Source organism: Drosophila sechellia, chromosome 2L (genome assembly GCF_004382195.2).
Source record: "Drosophila sechellia strain sech25 chromosome 2L, ASM438219v1, whole genome shotgun sequence".
Taxonomy (NCBI): domain Eukaryota; kingdom Metazoa; phylum Arthropoda; class Insecta; order Diptera; family Drosophilidae; genus Drosophila; species Drosophila sechellia.
The window spans coordinates 203,640-229,190 of record NC_045949.1 but is presented as its reverse complement, the minus strand read 5'-3'; the positions used below and the strand labels follow the sequence as shown (position 1 = coordinate 229,190).

The 25,551-nt window shown below is 42.4% G+C and overlaps 6 protein-coding genes across 13 annotated transcripts in view; 3 read left to right on the top strand and 3 right to left on the bottom strand.

Moving 5' to 3' along the window:
* LOC6617215 (protein split ends) overlaps positions 1–10,736 on the bottom strand; it is a 44,200-nt gene extending 33,464 nt beyond the window's left edge. For 3 of the 7 annotated variants that reach the window (XM_032727731.1, XM_032727730.1, XM_032727732.1), the window contains exon 1: positions 6,782–7,188. In XM_032727731.1, the coding sequence (XP_032583622.1) occupies positions 6,782–6,957 (176 nt within the window). In that variant the 5' untranslated portion in view covers positions 6,958–7,188. Of the gene's footprint in view, positions 1–6,781; positions 7,189–9,726; positions 9,745–9,805; positions 9,862–9,955 lie in introns of those variants that run through there. The other 4 variants (XM_032727729.1, XM_032727728.1, XM_032727733.1 and 1 more) reach the window with 4 other exon arrangements.
* Positions 10,737–11,108: 372 nt separating this feature from the next.
* Positions 11,109–11,969, top strand: LOC6617213 (protein transport protein SFT2). The gene is made up of 2 exons (XM_002041504.2): positions 11,109–11,348; positions 11,409–11,969. The coding sequence occupies exons 1-2, from the start codon at positions 11,181–11,183 to the stop codon at positions 11,838–11,840; spliced, it is 600 nt and encodes a 199-aa protein (XP_002041540.1). The 5' UTR covers positions 11,109–11,180; the 3' UTR covers positions 11,841–11,969.
* A 106-nt stretch (positions 11,970–12,075) lies between these two features.
* On the bottom strand, positions 12,076–13,635 carry LOC6617212 (U5 small nuclear ribonucleoprotein 40 kDa protein). The gene is made up of 3 exons (XM_002041503.2): positions 13,440–13,635; positions 13,226–13,355; positions 12,076–13,040 (listed from the first exon to the last, which is right to left on the bottom strand). The coding sequence occupies exons 1-3, from the start codon at positions 13,545–13,547 to the stop codon at positions 12,235–12,237; spliced, it is 1,044 nt and encodes a 347-aa protein (XP_002041539.1). The 5' UTR covers positions 13,548–13,635; the 3' UTR covers positions 12,076–12,234.
* A 114-nt stretch (positions 13,636–13,749) lies between these two features.
* Positions 13,750–14,734, bottom strand: LOC6617211 (NADH dehydrogenase [ubiquinone] iron-sulfur protein 5). 2 transcript variants are annotated; one of them, XM_002041502.2, is made up of 4 exons: positions 14,639–14,734; positions 14,390–14,567; positions 14,000–14,217; positions 13,750–13,925 (listed from the first exon to the last, which is right to left on the bottom strand). In XM_002041502.2, the coding sequence occupies exons 3-4, from the start codon at positions 14,210–14,212 to the stop codon at positions 13,833–13,835; spliced, it is 306 nt and encodes a 101-aa protein (XP_002041538.1). In that variant the 5' UTR covers positions 14,213–14,217; positions 14,390–14,567; positions 14,639–14,734; the 3' UTR covers positions 13,750–13,832. The 2 variants fall into 2 exon arrangements, with proteins under 2 accessions (XP_002041538.1, XP_032583635.1); XM_032727744.1 differs by lacking the exon at positions 14,639–14,734 and having other exon boundaries at positions 14,000–14,270; positions 14,390–14,480.
* LOC6617210 (putative tRNA pseudouridine synthase Pus10) lies at positions 14,555–16,246 on the top strand. Its single transcript, XM_002041501.2, has 2 exons — positions 14,555–14,689; positions 14,758–16,246. Exons 1-2 carry the CDS (start codon positions 14,570–14,572, stop codon positions 16,138–16,140), a joined length of 1,503 nt encoding a protein of 500 aa, XP_002041537.1. The 5' UTR covers positions 14,555–14,569; the 3' UTR covers positions 16,141–16,246.
* A 208-nt stretch (positions 16,247–16,454) lies between these two features.
* Positions 16,455–25,507, top strand: LOC6617208. Its single transcript, XM_032727737.1, has 9 exons — positions 16,455–18,684; positions 20,448–20,795; positions 20,849–21,336; positions 21,503–21,584; positions 21,639–21,681; positions 21,740–21,911; positions 21,966–22,165; positions 22,222–22,327; positions 23,763–25,507. Exons 1-9 carry the CDS (start codon positions 16,693–16,695, stop codon positions 25,297–25,299), a joined length of 4,968 nt encoding a protein of 1,655 aa, XP_032583628.1. The 5' UTR covers positions 16,455–16,692; the 3' UTR covers positions 25,300–25,507.
* The last annotated feature ends 44 nt before the right edge of the window (positions 25,508–25,551 follow it).

The window sequence follows — 25,551 nt, the reverse complement described above, 5'->3', positions numbered from 1 at the left end:
ACCCCATTTGCAGCGGCCAAAGCCACAACAACGACAATGTAGACATTTAAACGCAGTTGCAACCACTTTGACTGACAGCTGCAGTTTAAGATCGAAAAAACACAGGAAAAGCTATGAGAAACTCAGAACAGCAGCGCAGAAATCTCGCAGAAGAAGCGAGTGTTGACAGTTCGCGAACTCAGTTTCAGACGGCAAGTTGGTCTCATTCTTCAGCCCGAGACAAAAACACAAAGATACGCCAGCTGCAGCAATAGCAATAAAAATAATGAAAACTAGTTGCAACTAGTGCAAACATCCAAACGGGTTTCACTCTGCTTCAACAGCTGCAACCTGAAGTGGGTGTTCTTCGTTTGTCGCTCCTCTCCCATCAGTAAATTTAAAGTTGTTCGCTGGAGAAACACAATTCGTTGCTTAGGCGATTGTATGATCTCCACAGACTTTAAAATCTAGAAAATTCATTTAGGACTCATTTGTACTCTAATCACTTGCATTAAAAATATTAGCAACAAGAGAACACGTTATAGCCGAGTCCCTTGACTATTAGAGTGCGAGGGAGACATTAAAAATTACAGTCATTTGGCCGACAATGCTGTAAACCTAGACCATAAGGTTATTATAAAAATAATAAATGATCGGAGCTAACCGGTTACTATTATCCTTGATTTAATGCGGACTAATGTTGGAAACAGTTGCAATATTAATTTTTTTTTAGATATGTAAACATATTTAATATAATGTGCCTCAGGCTTTATTTATTATATATGTACATATGTATAATTAAAATTGTTTCCAAGGCACTTACATATATTTTATATGTACAAAAAAATATTCAATGGATAACAAAAAAAATTAAATGTGAAACTTTATGCTCAACCCAGCATAAATAAAACGATGTAGGCCCAAAAAAGGGTAGAAATAAAGAGACCAGTAACAACACATAGTTTCATATATAGAATTCATTTCCAGAAAAAAAGGGGTAAAAGTATTTTGCCACCGTTGTATATTTGCATTCGAGCATTCTTTTTGCCTTCGCATAATGCACAGCTGCTAGTTGTTCTCATTCCCCTCTTCCCCTCTCCACCACTCTCATTCCCTTCTACTTTCATCCACATATTCCACTGCGCCAATATTACGTTGGGTGTATGTATTTTGAATGTCAAAGATTACTATATTTGCTGCTGGATAATAATCAGGCGCAAGCTGAAAGGGTTCTTTGAATGCTTCCTGAGCAGAACAAGTTTAGCTTCGTTTTCCTCTCGGTGATTCCAGAATTTGCAAAACAAAGAGCGAGCAAAGCTACAAGATCCAAAGACCGCTTGGCGGGAGCAAGAAGTAACATAAAATAGAAAATGGAAAATTGAGAACAGAAAAAGCTTTGTCATCGAACCATGAAGTTTGCACGCCGCAGAAAATCGCAGAACAACCATTCAAGAGTTCATGTACATATGGTTGTATCTCTCGCACTTTTCTGGACAGTTTTTCCCATTATCTTTGGAAGTAGCTCAGCTTTTTCTTTGTGCTAGCCACATTCAGACAGATATGTGGAGGGATTCGGCAGACATATGTATGTATATTTAGACGGAATGAGTGTTAGCTTATGAATGGCGTTGAAAGCGAAAGGCCACTGCAATAGTAGCGAGCATATTTACATTTGGCAAGATAAGAGAACAAAATACAAACCAACGAGTAAAGTACATTTTAGAAATTATTTAGTTAAAAATGTTTTATAGTTAAATAAAGATAAAAAATATTCATGTGTGAAGTCGGAAAAACTTCTATCTACCTTCTGCATACTCTTCAACAAATCTAGTATACCCTTTTACTCTGCGAGTAACGTGTATGCGTAACATATCACGAAGAAAGACAATGACCTCCCATATCTATTTCTATTTCCGAAATGCAATGAAAGACTAACCTCTCATTGGCCAAATCGAGGTAAAATGAAAAAAGACAAGTTATATGAGTATGAGTAACGCCCTCTCGCCAACTAATCAAAATCAATTAGCAGAGCAGTGCTACATAAATTACAGCAGAACATTTCGGTTGAACTTGTAGTGTCTGTGTCTCCCTTCTAGCTTTTAATGTTACAGTTATAATAAATCGTTGCTTTGATTTTACTTCTTAATTTGGAGTTGACCTTTCCCAGACCATTTACAATATTTCTATCTTAAATTTAGCACGAGTTCTTAACACGTTAGTAAGAAAGAAATATGTAAAGTGAAATAAAGTGAATTGTTAATATAAAACGGTGTTTGTGGAATTTGTAATATTTATAAAATGGGCAACTTACAATTCTGGTGCGTTTGATTTATTTTCATTCATTGTTAATTAATATTATTTTATTTTTATTTACACTGTTTAGTAAGCTAATAGGGAAAAACGACGAAACGCAGTCTAGAGGTAATGGTCACCGTTGTAAAGGCGATAAGTGGATAAAATCAAAGTAATTTTCATTATAAATACAGAAATTATTGTCAATCATTGCAATTACAGTTGAGAATCTTCCCAAATGACAAAAAATAAATAATGGGATTTAGGTATTTACTTGGGTGAAATGTACCAGCGAAAAAGTAAAAAAAAAGGATCGATTTAATTATTTATCAAAGATGAGTAGGGAAGCTGAGAGGAAGTGTCCTCTCTTTCTTGTCCAATTGATTAAAAACGTATTTATTGCTAATCAGGCATGGACTTTGAATTGTGCAAGTGTGCGAATATCTGTGTGTGCATGACTCATTTGCAATTAAACGGCAAAAGCGAGAGAGCCAAAAGGAGAATGAACGGAGAGAGAGCAAATTTGAAGTGCCGCAAAAATGCCAGCATAAAAATAAAGTAGTCGCTGTTATAAAGGCAGCAGAAGAGGCATAAGACGGCGACAATAACAAGAAGAGGAAAACCTACAAAGGCAGCGACCACAAAGGCAAAGATACAAAAATCCATACTCAGATACATTTACAAAACTACACACACAAACAAAAACTGGCTCGCTCGCACACATACTGCCACAGTAACGTCGACGTCGACTGCAGCCGAGTCAGAGACTGATGTTTACACAACGTGCGGTATATTTGCAAGATACTCGTCGAACAACAAGAAAAACAGCAGCAAATGCTGCTTGTATTTTTTCTTTCTTTTTTTCGACTCTAATTGAAAACAAGCAGAGAGTGTGTGTGTATAGAAAAAAAAACAAGAAAAACAAGCACAGCGAGCGTCTACAGCTGGCTCTGGGGTATTATTGTATCTGTAGATGCGAAATTGCAAACCCCACCAACAGACAACGTTGCCAAACTTCACTGTATTGCTTTTTTGTTTTTTACTTTTTGTTTTCTCTGCAGCTTTGTAGCCGCGTAGCCATAGTTTGCGTACATGGTGTGTATCTGTGCCTTTGCGGCGCAGCGTTCTCTCGCCTAACGATGAAAATTGCTGCAACAATGTCGCTTAATTTTCATGCGGCCAGCAGTGTTATTATGTATGCACCTGATCGGGCCTTTATGATAGGCCTCAGAAAGTCGAAAAACCGGTTAGCTTCGTCCACCAGCCCCTCGTCGTCATCATCAACCATAGTCCAACCCAAGTCCAGGCCCCAACTGGTTATTATTAAACAGGTAGAAGAACACCAAAACCAAGCCAAAGAGAATCCGAGCCGTCTTCATCATCCTTCTCCAATTTCCTTACTCGATATCACGTATGGCTATTTTCACAGATGCGACCACAAGTTTATTTTGCTATAATTTTTCCAAATCGCACTTCCTGGAACTGAATATACATATAGTTCGCTGGATTAGTATAAGAACAGACGCTTCAATCAACTAGTTCGGAAACAAAGAAGGATATTTGTGATTCCCACCACAAGTCTAAGATAGGTAACATTAATGTGTATTTTTGACAACTTCTGTATAAAAAGCCATACTTTTGTAAGCCTCTTCGTCAGCTCTTTCGGAATATAATCGATTGTTGCTGTGCATTCTTTGTGCTGGCTCTGTGCCTCGTCGCTCGGTCTCACGAACACAGGGCCAAACAATCTCATACAATCGCCCCTTGACGATAATCTTTTGTGTCTGTCCGGTTCTTTAGCACCTTTTGTCAACGAGAAGTTTGGCAACGCTGCGCACTGGAGAGACTGTTTCACGGGTCCGGAGATTTTGCCTCATCTCCACTTATCCGGCTTCTGTTCCAGAGTTTAGCTCATCTCATGAGCGGAATAATTTGGGAAATTTCTAATTTCCCATACAAAAGCTTCGTCGTCTCACGCCTTCCCGCCTCTAGACCCTCCGTTTTCGAACGACTTCGTCACGTTCCCTTGTGATATCCTCGCATTGCATGACTCTTTTTCGGTTTTTTGCTATTTTGGTTTTTGTCGTTTGGTATTACGACACTGCTCAAAAAACAATGAAATGTGCAGTGCCAGGCATAAATATGTAAAACAATAGCAACGAAACAGAGGCGTATGTTCAACTATATGAAAATGCATTTGTTATTGCACAACTGGCTGGAACCACAATCTACTCGCAAAATTATTTCTTACGCTCCTAAGCGCTCGAGTGCAATAATTTAAATTCATATAATTCTGGTTCAGTTCCTGCCGTCGTTGGATGAATCGGACGAGTAATCATAGACCCCGTACGGATCCTCTGTAGATTAAAAAAACGACCTAATCGGACCACAAGCCGTGACTAAACCTTTAAATAATAATAAAGTACGAGAGTTTAAGGTATTGTAAATATTTGGTAGCTGACTTGCTTTGAATCTACGATAACTTTAAAGAATAATAGGTTTCTAAATGATGTTTCTCTAATAAACTAATTAGAAGTCGTTCCTTAGATTTTTACTACTCTGTTCCCTTTCTGGTCTCTATCTAATCTATATTTTTGACTTTGAGAGAGGAGAAATCTCAATGCCAACAAGAACAAAAGGCGGGCAACGCAAACTAAATATTTTCTCATGCTGCACAAAAACAATAAAGAAAGCCAATCTAACGAGAGCAACAATTGTAATTGTAACATGACATTGAAAAAAGTCAAAAACATTATAAAGCATACATACAATTTCGTCTACATAAAATCGTATGTAGATCATTATTATTATTGTTGTTTTTGCTGTGTGCCCATAGCGTGCTAAAAAGCCGAGCACGAAATTCAATTTAATAAAGTAATATTAGTTTACGTTGACGGGGTTACATGGCATGGACGAGATGAACAACCCATATTGGGAAGAACTAATACTAAATTTGAAAATCAACAAAAATCCTGAACGCCCTGGAAAAAATTGAAGTCTCGCTTCTCTTTTTAATATGTGCCAGCTACAAATGAAAACATGCGTATTTTGCTAGCGTCAAGTACTCAAGAAAGAAAATTGGTAAAGGGTAGATAGAAAAGTGCGTTATTTAGGGTTTCAGCTGAATATATAATTTAATTTTACGCTGTTTGCCAATGTTTCATGTGGTTGCTGTGGTGGCTCACTTATTTGCTTAGGCCACAGGGTTCATTGTCAATGTCAAAAAACAATTACTGTTTTCAACTCGCGACAATTCCACGATTTCTGTTGGCAATTACCGCAAAACTATTAAATGGAGCTTTGCCCTCTGTTGTCGTCTTTCCTTGATGCGGGCTCAATGCATCAGCAGCCGCCCAGAAAAGCAGCAAGTACAAAATGTGTTGGTCTGGTCTTTGTTTTAAAAGAAAAAAAATTAATTTTGGCGGTGGCTAATGAAGCAATTAAGTCATTTTTCTTTTGCCCTTAACGAAAATTAAATTTAATAGAGGACCGTAAAACGCGTTTGACTCACAAAAGAAAAACACAAAAAAAGCAACCTTAGACCGGCAGAAAACAACACGTTGCTCAGAAAAGTTCTTTAGTTTAGGCCCAACAACACACAAATAAAGCACAAAAATTATGAAATGAAAAAGTATTACGCAATAAACACTATAAATGAAAAGGAGGTATTCTATATCTGTATACCTGGGAAAGACTGTCTTCCCTCAATACTCATCAGCAAACTTTCAGTTCTTTTTAAAAGCAAAATAATTGTAACAATCTTAAAAGGTTTATTCAATCTCGGGACAGAAATATATACGTATGCAAATCCGAAACATAAATGAACAACATTTAAAGGTAAAGAAAGATGTAGGGATCTGTGGCATATCATCACAGCAGCAGCAGCACCATTGCCATATGCCGTATCCTCATTCCTTCCCACTAATATCGGTTCCTGACTCTCATTACCTCTTGGGTGTTCTTGGGTGTTAGTCACTCACACACAACCCTGCCAAGTGAAACCCACTCAGGTGAGATACTAAGATAGCAAAGCCAAGGTAAAAAGATACGCACTATTTTTCGGGCATGGCCAGCCATTTGCGTTTGTGCCTCACGCATTGCCAGGGTTGAGGTACGTAGAGGAAGGGGTAAGAGAGTAGCGTTCTGACGCAGCCAGCTTATAAATTCATATCGCACTGACTTTTTTATTTCCCAACGTAATGATAGGAGCTGGCTCGCGTGGACAGTCGCTAAGCTAACACAGGTAGCTGTTAGTGGCCTACGCTGAAATCTTCTAAGAGACATTATTTACATATATGTATGTGTATAACATTTTGGAGCTTGCTTTTTTCGGTTGCTTGCTGGTCTCGGTGTTTGGAGTGTCGTAGAGGACTATGACTATAAAATTAAAACTATTATTTCAGCTAAATATATCAAAATTCGATCAATAGATAGTTCAGTAAGTACATACATGTATATATTATTTATTATATTAAATACACCTTATGCACATTTTTTAAATAAGGCTTACCTTTTCAATTTTGGATTATTATTATTGTTGTTATTGTTGTTGTTATTTATAATGGTGCTGCTATCCACAACGAACTGTTGTTGCTGTTGTTGTTGTTGCGTCGTAGTAGTTTCGGCTAATTTTCCAAAACAAATGTTACGGCTATTGTCGCGTACCATGTTTCGACAACGGAACATTCGCAGCAGAATCTTCTTCTATTTAGGAGGAGCATTGCGTCGTATGCTGCGAATGGAGGGGCATCATTTTAAATGGGCGCCCTCCTTCCCATCAAACATTATGCACTCTTTTTATATATTCCAGTGTGAGGATTGTCACGATACTCGTTTTGTTTGATTTAAGAACTTTTATGGATATCTTTATATTATTTTCTTTGGTAAGATTTCCGCTTCACTTGCACATTTTTAACACTATATAACGAAATGGGGATAACAAAAGATACAGGGAATAGGTGCGTTAGATCCAGCTGGCACTCATTTTTATTTAACACTGCACGTGCACTTTATATAGAGAAGCTTTTTCATTGTGATTGCATTATTTGACTTTTTCTTAAAGCGATTTACTTTATTCCACTATTTTTTCCACTAATGCCAATTTGCCTTAATTTACCAACTAAAAATACGCTTTTAATTTAATTCAACTAGAGCAATTTAAATTTATTGAAATTTCAATGGACCCAAGATGTGTTCTCCTCTTTTTGCCTCAATTTAAGCGAGGAATACGGCATGTACTAAATATACATATGTATGTATATACAAAGATAAACTTCTTGTATAGGGCCATTTCCTCTGCAACAATACGAATGCGAGAAGGTGGAAAATGCGAGCAGCGACGTCAGAAGCGCGTTATTATAATCCCCCATCCCCCGTAAAGAGGGTTGGTGGTACAGCATGTTAAAATTCCATGCACTAAAGAAGCATGGAAACTACAAGAACAACACACAGTCGATGCTGAAGTTTGGCAACGTTGCCGCGAAGCGCCATTTCGCTTGCTCTCGCTCTGCCTCGCTGCGGCTTTTGTGAAATGCGGCAACGTCGCTTTGTTTGCTTATAATTGACGTTTGCCGTCTGACGTGGTTGCTAGAGCGAGATAGACAGCTGTTGTTGCTGCTTCAGCGCACAAAATACATAGGGTGTTTGGGTTTGTGTGTGCGTGCTATATACTCGTGTACATAAAGAATTTATAGCTGGTATTTTTCTCTCGTACATGGAAAACGAGAAACTCGCTGTATATTTATAAATGGCTATGTGGTTATGTGGTGCGCTTCTTTTGCTTTGTTATTGCACGTTCTTCCATAATTCGTGTAGTTTTGTAGCTCTAAATCTCCTACGTATTTTCTTTTGGGGCGCAGCAGGAAATCACCCATACATCTGTCAATTTCCAAGTTGGTGTGCGTGAGCGAGCAGCTATATTATTGAGTGACCTATTTGTATCTCGCTCTGATACACGGTATAAGCTCCATCGGTGCCGTGAAAGTTTCTTTGCTGCCGACGCCGCTGTTGCCGCGCTGCTCATCCAAACTTGGGTTTGCAGTGCTACGCGATTTCAGTCGCTTTGTAGAACTGGTGGGGTGCGGCTCGCAAAGACAATACTATAGGGACCCCTATAGTATAGTATGGAACACGAAAGTCCCAGCAATTCGCAAGATAGGAAAAGATTATTCCGAAATTTCTCCAAATGCTTGGAATTTTGTTTTTCAGTTTGCCATCTTGTAATTTTCATTCCCTCCAGAGGAGGAAAAACACATTAAAGACAGGCAATTCAAATAGAACTCATGAATATTGTCAGCAGCAGCAAAGAGAAAACCAGTTTTAGTATGTGTTTAGTAGTATCTGCTTTTCGTGTTTTGGCTACGTGACCACACACCAACAGCATTTACTAGAAAGAGAGCGCTAACTTTGTAGTTTTCCTCTCCCCAATCTCACACACTAACGGGGTGCCCTGTGCGCACGCACACAAAACGGGTTAAGAAAAAAAAAATGCTGTACTACATCGCTTCATCCCGCTCACTCAGCAGCTGAATCGATTTTTCAAACGACACGACAATTTCTCTCCTATCTGTTGTCCCGCTCTGACTCGCGCAGAAATGGCTGCCCCCTCCCCGTTGATCCCTTGCGTTGTTCGTTTTTGTAGTTTGGAGTCCGCGCACACACGCAGTATTTATATTTATATATAGGGGTTATATATAGTCGCCATGTTACTTTTTCGAACGTTGGGGGAGCTGTCAGCCTGGATTTTTCGCTACAAATTTCCAACGTTTCTCACTGCCGCTGCTTCTGTCGACGTTGCACGTCATCCGTTTTAGTATGTATGTGTGCTTTGAATTTCTGATGAAATTCTTTGCTTTCGAGTTAATTGCTGCCCGCCGTCGGCAGCAAAAAGCCTCTGCCTCGGTCACTGCCTCTGCCAGCGTCACTACCGCCGAGCTCACATTTTTTGTTGTGCCAATTTTCTTTGCACTGGTGTTCTACCAATTGCTTTAGACCGCCCAAAGAAGAGGAAGAAATTTTTGCTCTGTACTGAACATTTTCTGGGAGTAATGGACGATTTCGAACGACATTTCTAACCTGACTTTTGTCCGAAATCAACTAATGCTTATTAAAAGTAGTCCTCTTATGCTCCTTGTTAAAAAAAAAATATATATATATATCTTAGAACAACACTATTAGCTGTATTGGAAAATTCTGAAAACCACTTTTATTTTGATTATTTATATGGTTTTTTAGTTGATAAATTATGGCGTTTTTTTTTTGGTACAGGCATATTTCCCTTTAATTAGACATTTAATTATGGTAATTTTTCTTTAATTGGACATTTAGTTATGCACTTCTTTAAACACATACCCAAATTTCAAAATACATGGGCTTTTATTGGTTAATCACATTATTTCCGTGAATGGATTATTTGCTCCATTTAAGATGATTTTCAATCGAGTTATCCATTCTTACCATTGAGAGCGTTGAGAGCTAAAATACAGATAGTGAATACGTTATTTATAGGATATACTTCTTTGAATTATAACACTACCTATCTTTCCCTCAATAAAATTCTATAAACTCTTTTATAGGGCCCAAAAATACGTGCTTAAAATAAAAATAAAATAAAATAAATATGCTTCTGGTTGTTTCTCCTTGTAATATATATAATTTGTTACAAATCATTTTTTTCAATACTTACACCATTGGAGCTGCTTTCCTTGGCCGAACATGTAAGAATCCTCTTTCGCTGCCTCAGTAGTTAAATTATTGTGAACTCGATTTGGACTTTATTCGAAACTGACGCATTGTACACGTTATATTTCGAGGCAAAAGGCTTTGCTATGCTCTTTCGATAATTTCCAAAAATGGTATCGACGCGACCGTTGAGTTTTGCCTTTTCTGCGTGTCGAACCGAAATAACCGAACCGAGTCCAAATGTACCGATTTGATTTTATTTAACACTCGGTGTATTTTACGTTATTTTCCCGTGTAATTTATTCACTCTGGGCTATGGGGTGACTTTTTATTCGGCAAAAGGCATCACATATTTAAATGGAAAACAATAAAAAAATTAAATTTTTATCATTCAGTAGGCTTTTCTCGTTGATCAATTTACTTTTGCCTGTTTTTCTTGTATTTTACTGTATTTCGATTAACGCTTGCAATATTCCTCTCGCTGATGTTGTTGCTGATGTTGTTGCTGCATCTGCCTTCGTATTGGTGAATTAATGCATTTTCGCACACAAAACCACTCGCGCACACACACACTCAGATATATAGCAGCCGCTGCTCACACAAACACACTCAGAAGGGGGAAGGGGTGGTGGCACTTGCCTTTTCTGATAATAACAATTTATTTTCGCTGTGTGTGTTTTGGCGGCGTTTTGTTTAATCGCCCACCGCCGTTGTTGTTGTACTTTTTTTTTTAGCTCGCTGCAAACGACGCGCGCGGTCCGTTCACTCCAAAAATTTTCAAAACAATGTGACCGTTAGTGATGCTCTTGTGTGACGGACACAATGTGGTCGCAGGAGTGTCCTATGGAAATACACAAGCCCTAATTAAATACCAAAAATATACTAAACATTTATTTTGTCCAACACCCAAACCATTAACATACGTTTTTTAACAGAACTATGTTAAGCGCTGGCGTTTACTCATATTAATATTATTCGTTGCCTTTGTTGTCCTGAAACTTAATACCCGAAGCTCATCATGTTCTCTTATCTATTTTTATTTCTCGTTTACCTTATGAAAACCACATATATCAACGACCAACATAACAACGACATAACATAAGCTTTAAACCGGAACAGTATAGTAGATAGTATAGCCAAGGAGGCAGCTCTAGCTGCGTTGGTTATCGTTATCGCGGCTAGCAGCTTGTTTTGTTTTGCTTACACGACAAATAAATAAATATAAAAATATGAGTAATTTAAAATCGGATCTCGACGAATACTTGTTACTGCAGAGTGATCAGAAGAAACCCAGTTTCAACGTCAAGTTGCCACAGCTGAAAGTTCCATTTTTCTCCAGCTCCGACCCAGAAGCAAATAGTTTTCTAAAAGATACCGACTCATGTTTTCCAAAATTGGTGGGTTTATCAATCTCTGGTGTGTTCAGAATGTGCTAATTTCAAATTGAACTTTTCTAGTCTCGCCTGCAGCGAATCGTAGGCTTTGTGGCATGCTTAGGAATGGGCGCACTGTGCATGACCCTTTCCACGTTCTACATTCCCTTCCTAATATTGAAGGCCAGAAAGTTTGCCTTGCTCTACACCCTTGGCAGCCTCTTTTTCATCTTGAGCTTCTGCTTTCTCTCCGGATTTGGATCCTTTTTGAAGCAAATGTTTTCCAAACCAAGACTTCTCACCTCGCTGTCGTATAGTTCCTGTTTGATTTTAACATTATACTGCGCCTTGGTGGCCAAAAGCACCGCATTTACAGTCCTTTTTGCAGTGGCGCAAATAATTGCATTGCTCTTTATGGTCCTGGGCACTGTCCCTGGGGGAGCTTCGGGGCTCAAGTTCTTCGGCAAACTCTTCAAGAACACCGTGTCCGCTTCAACAAGTGTACTACCTGTATGAAGGAGGGAAAATCTGGAAAATGAGCTCCACCACCGCAGCAATAAAAGTAACTTATTAACTCATTGATAAATTCAAAATAAAACTTATTTGTGATACCACGCGCCTCTCAACTTTACGGTATCAACTGTATACATAGTTTATTCGGTCTTATTTAAAATGCGTTTTTACTATCATTTTCATTTTACTGTTTAAGGTTTTTCTGCACGTCGAAATTGTAAATATATACAGACAAAACTGGTGTGTTATGCATATTTCGTCTACACATTTTATACTTTATTGACTCCTACGTCGCGAATTCAGATAATTTGTGTACAAGAAACCATCTGATCCCTAAAATATTTAAGAAGTAACGTGGGTTTCAATAATAGCTTTCGCTCTTTCTAGTCAAAATTGGTCATTCATCGATCTCTCCTAGATACAAAGTCTTATCGCTGGATCCAGATAGAATCAGGGGTTCTTTTGGGCTGAAATCCACGGCATTAACACTGCCATTGTGTCCGGGAAGTTTGTAAAGAATTCTCCTTGTATTTACATCCCAAATATAGACATGCCGATCGGCGGAACCCGATGTTATTTTATCGCTTCCCGGCGACCAAGCGCATCTCAGCAGATTCTTCTCAAAATTGTGCTGATGGCCTTGGAATACCTTCACACATCTTTCCCCGGGTGCATAAGGTCTTACGTCCCACACCCTCAAGGTGTTATCCATGGCATTTGTCAAGATAAAGTCTCCTTCGGGGGACAAGGACATTCCGGTAATCGTATCCGAATGCCCTCGCAGATGGTGCAAGACAGCCTGTTTTCGAATGTCCCAGATTTTGACTTCGTTGTCGATCCCGCCGCTAATTACTTGTTCTCCAGTGTCACCAAAACAAACAGCTGTGACTTGAAAAGGGGATTCCAAGGTGTGTGCCGCGTGTTTTTTCCTGGCATCCCAGATTTTTATGGTGCGATCATCGCTTCCCGAGCAGAGGAGCTGTTGACCCCTACGCGAGCCCTGAACGCTGTTCACGAAGTTGCCATGCCCCTTGAACCGCCGTTGCCGCTGACCCGTGGCTATGTCCCAAAAAGCCAGCGTTTTATCAGTGGAGCAGGTAAAGATGTGTGATCCATCCGGCGTAAAATGAGCTTCCATAACAGCACCGCTGTGTCCCGACATGGCCATCACATTTTCGCAGTCTTCGTACACTTGCCAGATGTCTGAAATCCACATTAATTGTTTTACATGCTTTTGTTATAATCAACGATGTCCAAGAACTACAAATTCATTTGTGCCCAAAAATGCGACAATATAGGCTCGCAAATCTTAGACATACACGGCACCATTGAACCCACAGTTAAAGTGATGTTTGTATGTATACACATTCATTCCAAATTTTACTCACATATTTGTCTATCGAACCCAGAAGAAAGCAATAACTCCCCCTCGGGATGGAATTCCGCTGTGAAAATCTCTCCTTCATGTCCTTCTAACTGCATTATGGGCGCCTGCAGGTTTGAGGTACGCCTTACTCCCTAAAAATTATAGTAAAAAGTATATTCGAAGTTTATCCAAATCACTGAGATATTTGGACTGCTTCTTCTTGCTAGCACGCTTACCGATTCAAGGAGCGCTTTGTCCCTGTTTGTGTAGGCCATCAGATCATTCTTGCTACGCTTTGCCTCTTGGGCCAAAACTACGCTGTTGTTGGGTCTTTTGGTACCCATAATTAATTGTTTGTAAAATAGAAGCCTTATAAATTATTTTTCTTCCGCTCAAGCTATATGGCTGTGTGACCAGAGTTCGAAATATAATAATACCGACATGGATGATAGCGATTAATCAGCTATTTCTGAATAGATGTGGCTACTTTCAGGGAGAACAGAAGGAAGTGAAAGTTGGCAACTCTGACAAAAATACTGGAACACATATTACCAGAATTGTTACTCTTTTTATTTTTACACAATTTGCGGTTTTACAATGTGGAACTAACCAAGAAAAAGGGTCTACGTCTAGTAGGCATCAACGCGTGGCGGATCCGCAAAGAATTCCTGTCCCTTACGCTCCCCCTTGAGCCACTGCTTGTAACGTTCGTTTCGCATGGCCTGAAAGAGGAATTTTTTAGCATTTTAGACAAAATTACAGATCGTTAGAGATATGAAGCTACGGATAAACCCACATGGAAGCGCATCAGTTGCTTCTGCATGCCGACGCACTCCTGAAAGTCGGAGATCAGGTCGGCGCACTCCCGTTTTCCACGCTCCAGTCCATACGCCTCAAAGCACTCCATCATTTTCATCTCGAATTTTCCGCACTTGTCGTAGGTCTGGTGGTTTATTAGACACCCGGTCAGATCGGTTAAGGGCAGGCGTAGAAAGGGAGTAAGCGACATTTTGTCTGTGGAGCGAAGTACACAGAAATTCAGTTCAATTTGGATCCACCACTGTTCACTGTGACGTAACAATAAACAAAGGTTTTAAGCCTTTCAGCTGTAAAGCACTATCTGGCCCCCAACAACTTCTTTATGTATTCTCTACAACGTGTAGTAGGGTTTATCCTTATCACACACCTTAAATTGTTGGCAATACCCAAGGAATTGTCTTATATCGCCTTAATTCCAGCACAAAAACAAGACTGTCATCGATTTCTGATATCGGGTATCGTTTTTCGAGATTCGACAGCTGATAGTGTTGGTTAGCGCGCGAACCGCTTCCACGTTTTGTTTATAATTTTAATTATACGACAAGCTATGAAAAACCAGGATTTAGTGGAATACTTAAGGTCCTGCGGAGTGTGCGAAATTTGCCAGCTGCGTTACCTGAAGGCCAGAGGCGCGGAGTATAGAAACATCAATGAGACTTTGCAAAAGGTAAGAACGGTTTACTTTGAATTTGTTGACAACTAATTGATGTCTAACTTGTCCGTTTAAATGCCCAGTTGGATGTAAAACTAAATGAAAATGTGGAAAACGAAGAGCTTGTTATATCCGATGGGATTCAACCATCTAAAAGGGCTCGTCTGGGTGTTTGTTCAACGTGCCTCGGTTTGTTCTCAAAGGACTTTCAGAATGAGCTGCTCAACAGCATTTTGGCATCGGATTTTGCGAAATACGATTGCCAGAAAATCGTTCTGGCGATTTGTCTACCGATGTCGCTTCAGTTGAGACAGTTGGCCATGTGGTTTGCCTTGCAAAGAAAATTTGGAGCATCTATAGACGAAAACAATCCCCCAGACGTGCCCATAAAAGAGGCTGTCAAGCTGATCCTACACCCTATAATCTGTGAAAAGCTAGCCAAGGGTTACGATGCCAACGGTCTGATGATCAATATAGACCTTACGCACAGTCTGGAAGACGAAGAGGTGCAAAAACTGGTGAAATTAAACAAAGAAGCCTTTCCCGCCAAGGCCTCGCATCAAAAGCGCATTGAAATTTCGCGAGGATTACTAGAGAAACAGTATCAACCCTCCAAAGTTAAGGCGGAAACCTATGAGAAATATTTTCAGATACCCTGCTCTAACGTAGAGGAATCTATAAAACTTACTTCTATAGACCTCCAAGGACCACTGATTTGTGTAGCTGGCAGATATCGAAAGCTAAGCAGGGAACTTTCACATACTCCCTGGATTTTGAATGGCCAAAGACTCATGGAGGACAGTATCGAGGAAATTATAATTAGGCATGTCGGTCCCCACTTTACAGAGAAGCTGGGTAAAATCACCTTCATGTCGAGTGGCAGAGAAGATGTGGATGTCCGATGTCTGGGGAAAGGAAGGCCTTTTGTTTTAGAAATTCCAAATGCCAGACGGACTTGCCTAACCAAAGATGAGGCCTTTGCGATGGAACGGGCTGTGGATGCGTCTGGTATGGTGTCTATACATCACCTCCAAGTCGTGCCAAGAGAAGAATTAACCCACATAAAAACGGGAGAAGAGCAGAAAAAGAAATTCTATCGCGCTCTTTGTGCCCTGCATGAACCAGTATCAGTGAAGATTTTGGAACAACTGCAAATATCAGCGAGCTTTAACATACAACAAAAGACCCCCATACGAGTTCTTCATCGTCGTCCTTTGCACACGCGTCCCAGAACAATTTACAGTGTCAACGCCAGGGTGCACCGTGAAAATCCGAAAGCCTTGATCATCGATATTGTCACTCAAGCAGGCACTTACATTAAAGAGTTAGTTCATGGCGAATTTGGCAGGACCACGCCATCATTGTCCTCTATTATAGGCAAACCCATGGATATTCAAGCTCTAGATGTGGTGGGAATCGATTTAGATTGGCCACATGAAGTAGATAACTCGAAACAAAAGGAATAGCGATATTATTGTTAGGTACAAAACCATTTAAATGTTATATGCTAAACACTTAAATTGCAAAAATGCAGAGAATAAACAACAACATATGTGGATGAATTTTTATTACTAAGTACTAAGTTCATTATACGTTTAGTTTAAAATCATCAAAACCCCTTTTTCTGTCTATTCAATCTTGTCCAGTATTATTCCGGGACTTTGAATCTCGATCCCCAAAATATTGGTAACAGAGTTAGAATGCGAGCCAGAGGACAAAGCCGACATGCGCAGTTAATGTTATTTGGAGTCAAGTTGCGTGCTCTCACCAGAGGCAGGTTCCACTATTGGCTACAAAAGTATGAAGCAAGCTGACAAATTCGGCATACGTTGCTAGCGAGTTGCTCTGGTTTGTTATGGTCAAGTCAAGTGGAGTGGATAAAATTTGAAAGTGACCGAGAATAGTAGCTAGTCCATTTGCAACCGGATGCAAGCGTGCGTGACAATTAAAACATGAGCCCTAGTGCGCAATCGGGAGTCAGTTGGTTATATAATTGAATTTAAAAAGAGCGGCCCAGTATGTTTTTCCGGCGCGTTTTGGATAGTGCCAGAAATCATTTGCCCCCTAAGTCGACCACGGAAAGTCCGGCAGTGCATTTTTACAGCGAGGACAGTGAGAGTGTCACATATGTGAGTGGTGCCGTCGACTGTGAAGTCAAGGACAGCAATAACAACCAGTCAGCATTCGGGGCGAGTGCTCCACTACCAGCCATAATGAAAATTCAGCGCCGAGCGGAAGCCACTATCGGTGCAGTGCAGCTAACGCCGTTGTGGGAACACATACTGCGCACCCGCCGCCTTCCGGAAACAATTTTCCCTAGCGCCATGTACGCGGAATTCCATGAGCGCCTGCAGGACCCAGAGTGGCAGGTAAGGCAGCACGCCCTGCGAGTCCTCGTTGACGTCCTGGTGGTGATGCAAGACGAGGCCGATGGCCATATGGAGCGGGAGCAGCTTATTGGTCTGCTGGTCGAGAACCTTGGTCACCAAGCCCCCACTGTGCGCAAAGGAGCTCTCGATTGCTTGCGTGTCTATCTCGCCGAAACTGCAATCCCGGAGACGATTATGCTGGGAATTCTAGACGCAGGCCTGACGAAGCAGATGCCAGCGGATTCGGAGCACATGGGTCGTCTCAGTTGCGGCGTTCTGCTGTCAGTGCCTGCCCTTCTGCAATCAATAATGCATACGGCGCAGAGACATCGCATTGTGCATAGCACTGTGGACCGAGTGGTCGCACACATGGATCAAGTGGTGCAGCAAGAAATCACCGTAAAAGTCTTAAGCAAGATCAGGGATCTTTTGGGCGTCCACGAGTTCGAAGGAATTATGGGCGATGTGGGTCGTGGAGATACGCTGTCTAAGTACTACCAACTGTGCCAGGTTTACGGAGTGTCTGGTAAACTGAAAACAGGGGGCGAAGTGAAAACGGGCGCCTGGCGCGCCTTACCACGTGAGCAAGGATGGAGAAACGGCAATGCTGTACAGAACCTGGACACCACGCTCCAAATACAGTCAAACTGCCCGGACATGGGAAAAATCATTATGGAAACAGAAATAAAGATCAACGATGATACAGTGACTATGCGGATCCTGGAGGCGAATACGGAGACCGAAGAGTCTGATAGCCCAACAAGGATTTTCTCGCATGAAGAAGATGGGACGGATTTAATTTGCCACCCCCTTTCGTCCAGTGGCAGCACCCACCAAGAGCCTAATATAGGGGCGGGGATTGTGAAAGTTATAAGTGATTCAGAATTGGATGAGCCGCACATCAAGACGGGCAGTGTTTCCGAGCCGGGTACTCCCTCTCGGGGATTAAAGCGAGTAACCTTCGGAGGTGAGATCGTTAAGATGCGAACTCCTGATAGCGACGCAGCCTCCTCTACAAACAATTCTCGAAGCCCTACACAGACTAATCAGAGTGTCACTGTTTCGTCCTCGGAAGATCCAGTGATCTCCCACCTGGTGTCATCAGACGAGAAGTCTACCCTTTCTAGACCCGTCACCGACAAGAGGACCACGGCACTGGTGCTGGAGATCCCTTTCGACAATACCAAGCCATTGCCTCAAGTCCGATCATTTTGCTCGCAGCCACCCCGGCATCAGAGCAATGCGCAGAGTGAGCCGTCATCGAGCAGTTCCCGCAATCGGCAGGAAAACGAAGCCGGGCTGTCGCCATCACCTAGCTCTCCTGGGTTTCGCAGCCGCAGCACTAGTCCGACGGGAAGCAACAACATCAGCCCAAAAGTGCCGCACAAGCAAATCGAGGTTCTGCACAATCTCCAGCGCGATCCGTCTCCGCGGTCTCAGCGACGCTCAGAAGACATGGATGGGAATAGGGATGGAAAAGACCTTCATGCAACAGTGAATCCCTCTTCCTCATCAACACAGCCGCTTATTAGTCGAACAAGATCCGCCTCTACGATGTCTCCTGTGTCACCGGCCACGCCCAAATCCTGGGAGGATCTGGACATTGTGAACTTGAAGACGCTTATGGAGTTGCGATCTGGGGTATGTTCCTAAAGCGTGATGACCAAGTCCAAATAATTGCATTAAATTTAGTGGCCGACATTTAGTAATCCTCGTGTAATTGCACCCCTCTACCCAAGTCTCCAGCATGGTCTACTTTGTGCGACCGAAAATAAAGCAATGAAATCACTCCACACGCTACGCCAACGCGGGTTCCGGGTCTCCGGCGCTTTGGGCTCTAACTGGGTCAGTAGGATATGTACAATTTCATATGCGTTCATAATTCTGCCTTCATAATGGCAGCCGCCCGGCTTTATTGCGGACGAGACACGCATCACTCCCCCAGTAGGTATTGCTCTAACGGGTGCTATTATATCGCTCCTTACTAATGAAAATTTCAGCGATAAGCGACCACTCTCCCCTAGCCGGCACTCATATCGGTGACTATAGAGTAGGGACCGGCTTCTCTCGGGCCACTGTACCAATGACCTATTAATTTTTCTATGCTCACGTACTTAGAAATTAAAGCGAAGGAGTTAACTACAAGTATTTGTTACACGTCGAAGAACTTGCACAAATCACTTCAGAAAATGCTTTTGTTTTTGTCATTTCCTTGACGGATAATCAAACCATTTGTACTTATTCAATACTATTCTTGTAACTGATTGTAAATTTTAACGTCTACAAAAGTGGGCACACTTAAGTTAGGATCAGTGGACCATTTGCGTAAGTTTTTAGATACGCATCCATACAGACTGCCAAACATTTTTCTCTTCGCTATTTTCAACTGAAAATTTTAATAGTCATTGTGTAATATAATATAAACATCCACAGTCTCGGCTTTTCAGAATTGCTCAAAGTTTTTGATCAATTTTCCCATGTTCCCCTGCTGAAAAAGGTTAGTTAATGGAAATAATTCACAGTAACGGCAAAAAAAAATAACCAAATTAAAAAAAAATTATAAACGGAAAAATTGCTGAAAAGTGCGTCAGCAAAATAATTCTTTTTTTTTTGCATTACTAAGGGTTGGCAATTGCTGTCTCAGATGTACCTCTTATCAGGACCAACTTTTTGAGTGGTGCACAAAAACTTTGGGATTCCGGTGGCAGTTGCATGTTGTGCGGACTGGGCGCTGCATTCGGATGGATTGCTTCGCTAGGGAGCTGAGGCCGAACACCAAGAGTTCCTCGCCAGTGCCGTTGCTGGCTGGTCAATCATTTAAGTGCACGCGATTTTCATAGCACCAGAACCAGGCTCAAAGCAAGAGGACCAACAATAACTGGCTCCCAGCTTGCAGCTTGTATGCGACGAAAAAGTGGCAAGACTACCATTACGGTACGATGTTTGACGAAGACGCAGAGCGTGTCTGCAACTGGGTCATTTCAAGCACAAAAATATAAATAACATTAACGAAAATCGCAGCGCGTGCTAAATAGAAGCAGGATTGTTCGTTGCTATTGACCGCTAGCCTTTGTTCCTTTTTCTTGCTTGGACAATTTCACAATTATAAGTATACCCGTCACTTGTAGAGTAAAAAAGTATCTAAGAGGTGATCAGAATGCACAATGGGTCAGTACAAGATCGAGCCGGTTAGCATGTTTATAAGTACACACATATTTAAGAAAATAAAGTCCATCAAACGACGTTTATGGCACTCTCAGTAGCCGTTCCACACTCAGTTCTTATATCTAATTTCTGCGGCATTCATTTTCGAATTTGCTAAATTAGCACAAATGGGCCATAAAACACTAGGCACGCCAAAATGTACTTACCGATTATTCACTTTTTTGTTTTACTTTTTCTAGGATTGGCGCAATCGTCTAATGGGTATCGGCCAACTGGAGCTTGCCTTAAGCTCTTCGAGCAATTTGGCCTTGGTCCAACCGTATCTGGATAGTCTGCTTCGAACCCTCCTCTCATCGGAGCGTCACTTTGAGGTCTCCGAGCTAAAGCGAGAGCTACTGGTTAACCTAATCTCGCGTCTACCATTGGACAACTTGGAGGAGCGCACACCACAAATCTTGTCGGGACTCTGTCGCCAGGGCAACGCTGGAGCAAACCGTGTGTGCAAGGCTCTGATGCAGCGCCTTCCCGCGGGAACTATAGTTGCTAAACTGACCTCACCAGAGTTCCTCCATGCAAAGAGTTCAAAGGTTTGTTATTCTACATTGCATGAACCAAATTATTAAATTTTCATGTACCGCAGTTCCGGGACCACGCTCTTCAAATGTCCATTTTTGCGCTGATGACCTTCCCGGGAACCTGCTTCGACATCAGCCTGTTGACGACTCAGGCCGTCTACTCCCTTCTTAACCGAAAACGACGTGTGCGTCAGGCGGCTCTGGAGGTTCTAGCGGTCCTTGCCGATATCTCGTCCATCAAAGAGGTTTTAACCATTGTGTCGGAGACAACGGACGGCGTAGAACTTGGGACAATGGTGTTGGAGGCGACTAGTGTGCGGCTCTCGCGTTTACAGCTGCCTATCGTTACGCCCGACAGCGGCGTGCTCTTCGTTTTCAACCAGACTGATCCACCTGAAGCCAGGCGATTTGGAGCTGATGTAGACTGGATCCATCAGGGTGAGGGCTCTGCCTCTCCCAATACAATTAAGAGGCGACGCATGCGGGCTGCAAGCAGCCAGCGCAATGTACTTGGGGGAGCAGAAGCAAAAAACAAGAATGATCCATTCCCTAGGTACGAAACAAGGTTTACCTAAAGATATTCTTATCCACATGAACCTCATTTCGGAAAATAGCATTGTTACGCTAGGAGCGCATTATGAATAAATATAGAATAAGATTATAAATTCGCCCTAAGATTCAGAACTAAAAAAACACTTTAATAAAATGCATATCCGCAGTTTCAGCCAGGTCAACGAGAGCGTGCATCGCCATTCCTTCCATTCCCCCCCGGAAACGCTGGACATGGCTAGCCCAATTAATGTTAGTTCAATACCTTTTGTTATTTTTAATAGAACTAAACTAACTTCTCCCTAGGACTTTTCGCAAAGATTAAGTTTTGGCGCTAAGACTAACGGTGGTAGGTCTCTTCTAAATTTTTGCAATATATTCCTTAACCCTAACCATTGCGAACGTAGGAAATCAATCTTTTATTGAACGTCGCTTCTTGGCCAAGGCATGCTCTGATACTTCCATGGACGGCAGAAGTACTGACAGCACCACCACTACCTGCAGCAGTGGTAGCGCCACAGACAGCTTTATTCAGCTCACTTCCCGCACGGGCGGTCGACTTGCCGGACCAAACTCCAGGTTTGCATTATCACCCACCAACGACAGAGCCGTTTAATAAAACCCTACTCACAGATTTCCCACCATGAACCAGCATACAGACTTTGTCAACAATTTTATGCGCAGCATGCAGCGAGGCTCTAAGTCCTATTCCGTGGAGAGACCGAACTACCCGAAGGTCAGTTACTCGATCCCAAAGTCCCAGCAGATGCTCCGCAAGAGGTTCCAGCACAAGGATTCGTTTACAAAGCTGGGGGACGAACCTCCTGGTCAAAGTTAGTATCGCTTCTCTGCTCGTTCTGCCAATGTTTCATATATTTCGTTATTATAGGCATCGAAAATAACAAATTGAACGAATCCCAAAGGAGAAAATCCGCTATTTCCACAGACCATATAGAATCACTGGACAGCAAGTGCGCCCACGTCACCAAGTCAATGTAAGATTCGTCTATATATTTTATTCGGGGCAGGCAAACGGAGAACCCATTCATTCAGTCGCCAAAATGATTTACCCCTCGCTGGGTGTGAGTGTTAACCTACATTTTGAAACACCCTACTCAAATCCACACATATATTTGAGCACAAGGCAGGGTGAAAGTTATGGGGACAATTCACTTTAGCGAATTTAGTTGTTTCTCTGGTCAGTATACGCACCCTGCTGACAAAACTGTGGCATTAAAGGTGTCGAGTTCTTTAACCTAAATAATTCAAATGCGCAGTGGAAACCGCGTTGGTGAAATCTAAATATGTGGCGGGTGACATTGGGCAACGTCAGTAGCGACGAACCTTCAAGTGACCACTGGGAACTCGACACGAAATGCTAGAGACGATTCAAGGGGCGGAAAATTATTCTCTTCGGCGTTTGTCTACAATTCTTTCCTGGGTAAATTAAATGGCCGACTAGTTAAGCAGGTATGGATTTCCAAGTCCAATTCCGACCAGTTTAATTCGGACTGGTCTCAACTATAGAAAAGTTTGCCAGTAAGGGTAACTGCTTTTTGGTCCGTAGCATTTTGGCTATCCAAGCTGTTTTACATACATTTGAAGCTCTCTCGGGGAAATGGCAACTTGTTGTATTATAGACTTCGGATTTTCCGAAACGAAGGCGCCCGAAGACGGCTAAGAGGTCCTTGTCCAGAAGTCGAGACGCCTGTGGCCAGTTGGCTTAGAACTTTGTTCCTAGTGAGCGATAGACCAACCATCGACCTTTCTGCGGCTGACTACTTGGCAGCCTGTGGGTGGCTAGGCGTTCTGACCACTGGGGTAGTGTTCGTGTGATTGCTTGGAAAACGCAATGTCCTGTATTCGTTTGCAACTTTGGTTTTGTTGTGGATTCCCGGTATGGAAATTCATTTGAAATGACCAAAAAGACTGGCGACGAGCATTGCAAACAGTCTGCAAAGTCGCGTTGTTTTAAGCGGACGCCTATAGCGGTTAGTTCGAGTATGTGTTGTTTCCAGTAGAAAATTGCCTGGATAATTATCTATTGGCCACCGCAAAAAAATGCTGAATGCGTTTTCCTGTGGCGAACAGCCATCTGATCTATTGCGTAGAACATGTACTCTATTCCACACGGTCAGAGAGTGCATCTGCCCCAGGGTTTCGGAGATACACTCCACATTACGTGGGGCTTTTTCTGGACACTGTTCGTTCTGCGGCATCTGCTGCACTGACACGGCTCTGGAGTCCAGAAAATCGATTCAAATTGATACAGAAAGCCAGCTCACCGATGATAAGCACTCTTTCCCCGTGTTTCAGCCGCCGGAAGATAGTGAAAAAGAAAAAGTTTTGGCTCAATATGTGGAGTTGTGAGTCGTTAAAACCTAAAGCCAATTGTACTAGCCATTTATTCTTTTCTTTTTGCCCAAACAGGGATACCGAAACAGCAGTTAACGGTATGACGAATGGCTCCCCCATTTCCGCAAGTTCTACCAGCTATTCGCAAAAGTCAACCGCCTCCGCAAAGTCGAGCATAAGCCAAAACGAGATGGGGAAGCGACCATTCTCATCCACTGGCCTTTGGAACGATTGCAAGGTGGAAGTGCTGAACAGGGAGCAGAATCCCATCGAAGCGTTCGGAGAACTGGTGGTAAATGGCATTGATGTGCAGACGGAAACAGAACCTACAGAACATGAAGAGCTGCTCAAGCTTAATGGAAGCCTAAATAGCCTTCACAGTAAAACGGAGAGCATCAAAACTCAGCTGGAGGAAACTACCCCGCAACTTTCGAGGGCTCAGTCAGTTAAATCGCTGCTAATCGAGGAGGACATTGAGAGCAGCAACAGTTTCGTCGTGGTTGAAGAAGTGCATAACGAGCTGGAGTCATCCCCAGCGGAGGCCAAGGAGGAAGGGCCCTTGCAGGAGGAGCTGGCAACACCGGTAAAAGCTACAAAACTTGAAAATCATACTTTTGGTCCAAAGTTGGTTCCGAAACACGACGAAATAGTGATCCATTCACGTAGCGTTTCCCTGGACTCTCTTTATGGGACGCGGCCGGCGTCAAAGCAGGGATCTATGGACACAAGCACAAGCACTGCGGACAACACTTCACAAACTGGTTCTCAAATGGGAAATATTAGTGTCCCTGCAAAAGCTCAACACACCCCGATTAAACACAAGTCCAAAACAGCGTACTTCCTGCGGGCACAACGGCGAATCTCACCTGCAAAGCAGCCCATCAAAATGTCGCAGGCAGACCTCTTCCCGCAGAATATGCTTCGATTTGATAGGCCCCGTGAGGCTTTGCTTAAAACTTTTGACCAGTTGGACTCCAGCAACTGGGAAGTAAACATGACCGGCTTGAAAAGCATGGTACGTTTGATCCGCTACCATGCCGAGACATTGGACAATCAGATGCACATGACCTGCATCCAGCTTACCCGCTCAGTACGAAATCTGCGCTCCCAAGTAGCCCGAGCTTCCTGCCAAGCAGCTGCGGAGCTGTTCTCGCTGAAGTCCACCAGCCTTCAGCAGGAATGCGACGACTTGGTTTGTGCCCTTCTGCACCGCACTGCCGACACGAATAGGTTTCTCCGTGCCGACGCCACTCGAGCCCTGGAGTCAATGGTGGACCATGCTCAGCCGCAGAAGATTCTAAACATCCTTGTGACAAAAGGAGCACAGCATCAGAATGCCTTGGTGCGCACGACATCAGCAAAGCTGCTCTTTAGACTAGTCGAGCGTCTGGGCAGTGACCGGATCTATGCAATGGGCCGCGAGAGCCGCGACAAGTTCTTTGTGGTTGGGGCGAATCTTCTTCTCGAAGGCAGTCTAGAGACCCGCAGCTACGCGAAGTCCTTGTTCCGGGCTTTATCCGAACATCATAATTATCAGCGGCTGCTTTTAGAGGTGATACCACCACGCACCTACAGAAATGTTGAAAAGACTCTTAGGAGCATCACACGTTGATTATGGCAGATCAAGATCTGTACAGCATAGGTTTAGTATCCAAAGCCACTGGAAGCTTATTAGGACGCTAATAAATTAGAGTCATGTATTGAGAATAATTATAGTATACAGTACACTAATAAAACACAATACACCACAGAGTAAACTGCTTCATTTGATACATAATTTTCTGCAGATATCCAGCTCATTAAACGATTAAACACGGTAACTTTTGATTTTGGTTTTGAATAACTTAAGAATTAGGGTCCCTGT

Bases quoted from the DNA above. Each gene is read 5' to 3' on its own strand.
- LOC6617213 (XM_002041504.2), top strand. From the start codon at position 11,181: ATGAGTAATTTAAAATCGGATCTCGACGAATACTTGTTACTGCAGAGT. The intron at 11,349-11,408 runs GTGGGTTTATCA...GAACTTTTCTAG, and splicing joins ACTCATGTTTTCCAAAATTG to TCTCGCCTGCAGCGAATCGT.
- LOC6617212 (XM_002041503.2), bottom strand. From the start codon at position 13,547: ATGGGTACCAAAAGACCCAACAACAGCGTAGTTTTGGCCCAAGAGGCA. The intron at 13,356-13,439 runs GTAAGCGTGCTA...TATAATTTTTAG, and splicing joins ACAAAGCGCTCCTTGAATCG to GGAGTAAGGCGTACCTCAAA. The intron at 13,041-13,225 runs GTGAGTAAAATT...TGTGGATTTCAG, and splicing joins TGGGTTCGATAGACAAATAT to ACATCTGGCAAGTGTACGAA.
- LOC6617211 (XM_002041502.2), bottom strand. From the start codon at position 14,212: ATGTCGCTTACTCCCTTTCTACGCCTGCCCTTAACCGATCTGACCGGG. The intron at 13,926-13,999 runs GTGGGTTTATCC...TTCCTCTTTCAG, and splicing joins AGCAACTGATGCGCTTCCAT to GCCATGCGAAACGAACGTTA.
- LOC6617210 (XM_002041501.2), top strand. From the start codon at position 14,570: ATGAAAAACCAGGATTTAGTGGAATACTTAAGGTCCTGCGGAGTGTGC. The intron at 14,690-14,757 runs GTAAGAACGGTT...TTAAATGCCCAG, and splicing joins TCAATGAGACTTTGCAAAAG to TTGGATGTAAAACTAAATGA.
- LOC6617208 (XM_032727737.1), top strand. From the start codon at position 16,693: ATGTTTTTCCGGCGCGTTTTGGATAGTGCCAGAAATCATTTGCCCCCT. The intron at 21,337-21,502 runs GTACGAAACAAG...GCATATCCGCAG, and splicing joins AAGAATGATCCATTCCCTAG to TTTCAGCCAGGTCAACGAGA. The intron at 22,166-22,221 runs GTTAGTATCGCT...TCGTTATTATAG, and splicing joins GGACGAACCTCCTGGTCAAA to GCATCGAAAATAACAAATTG.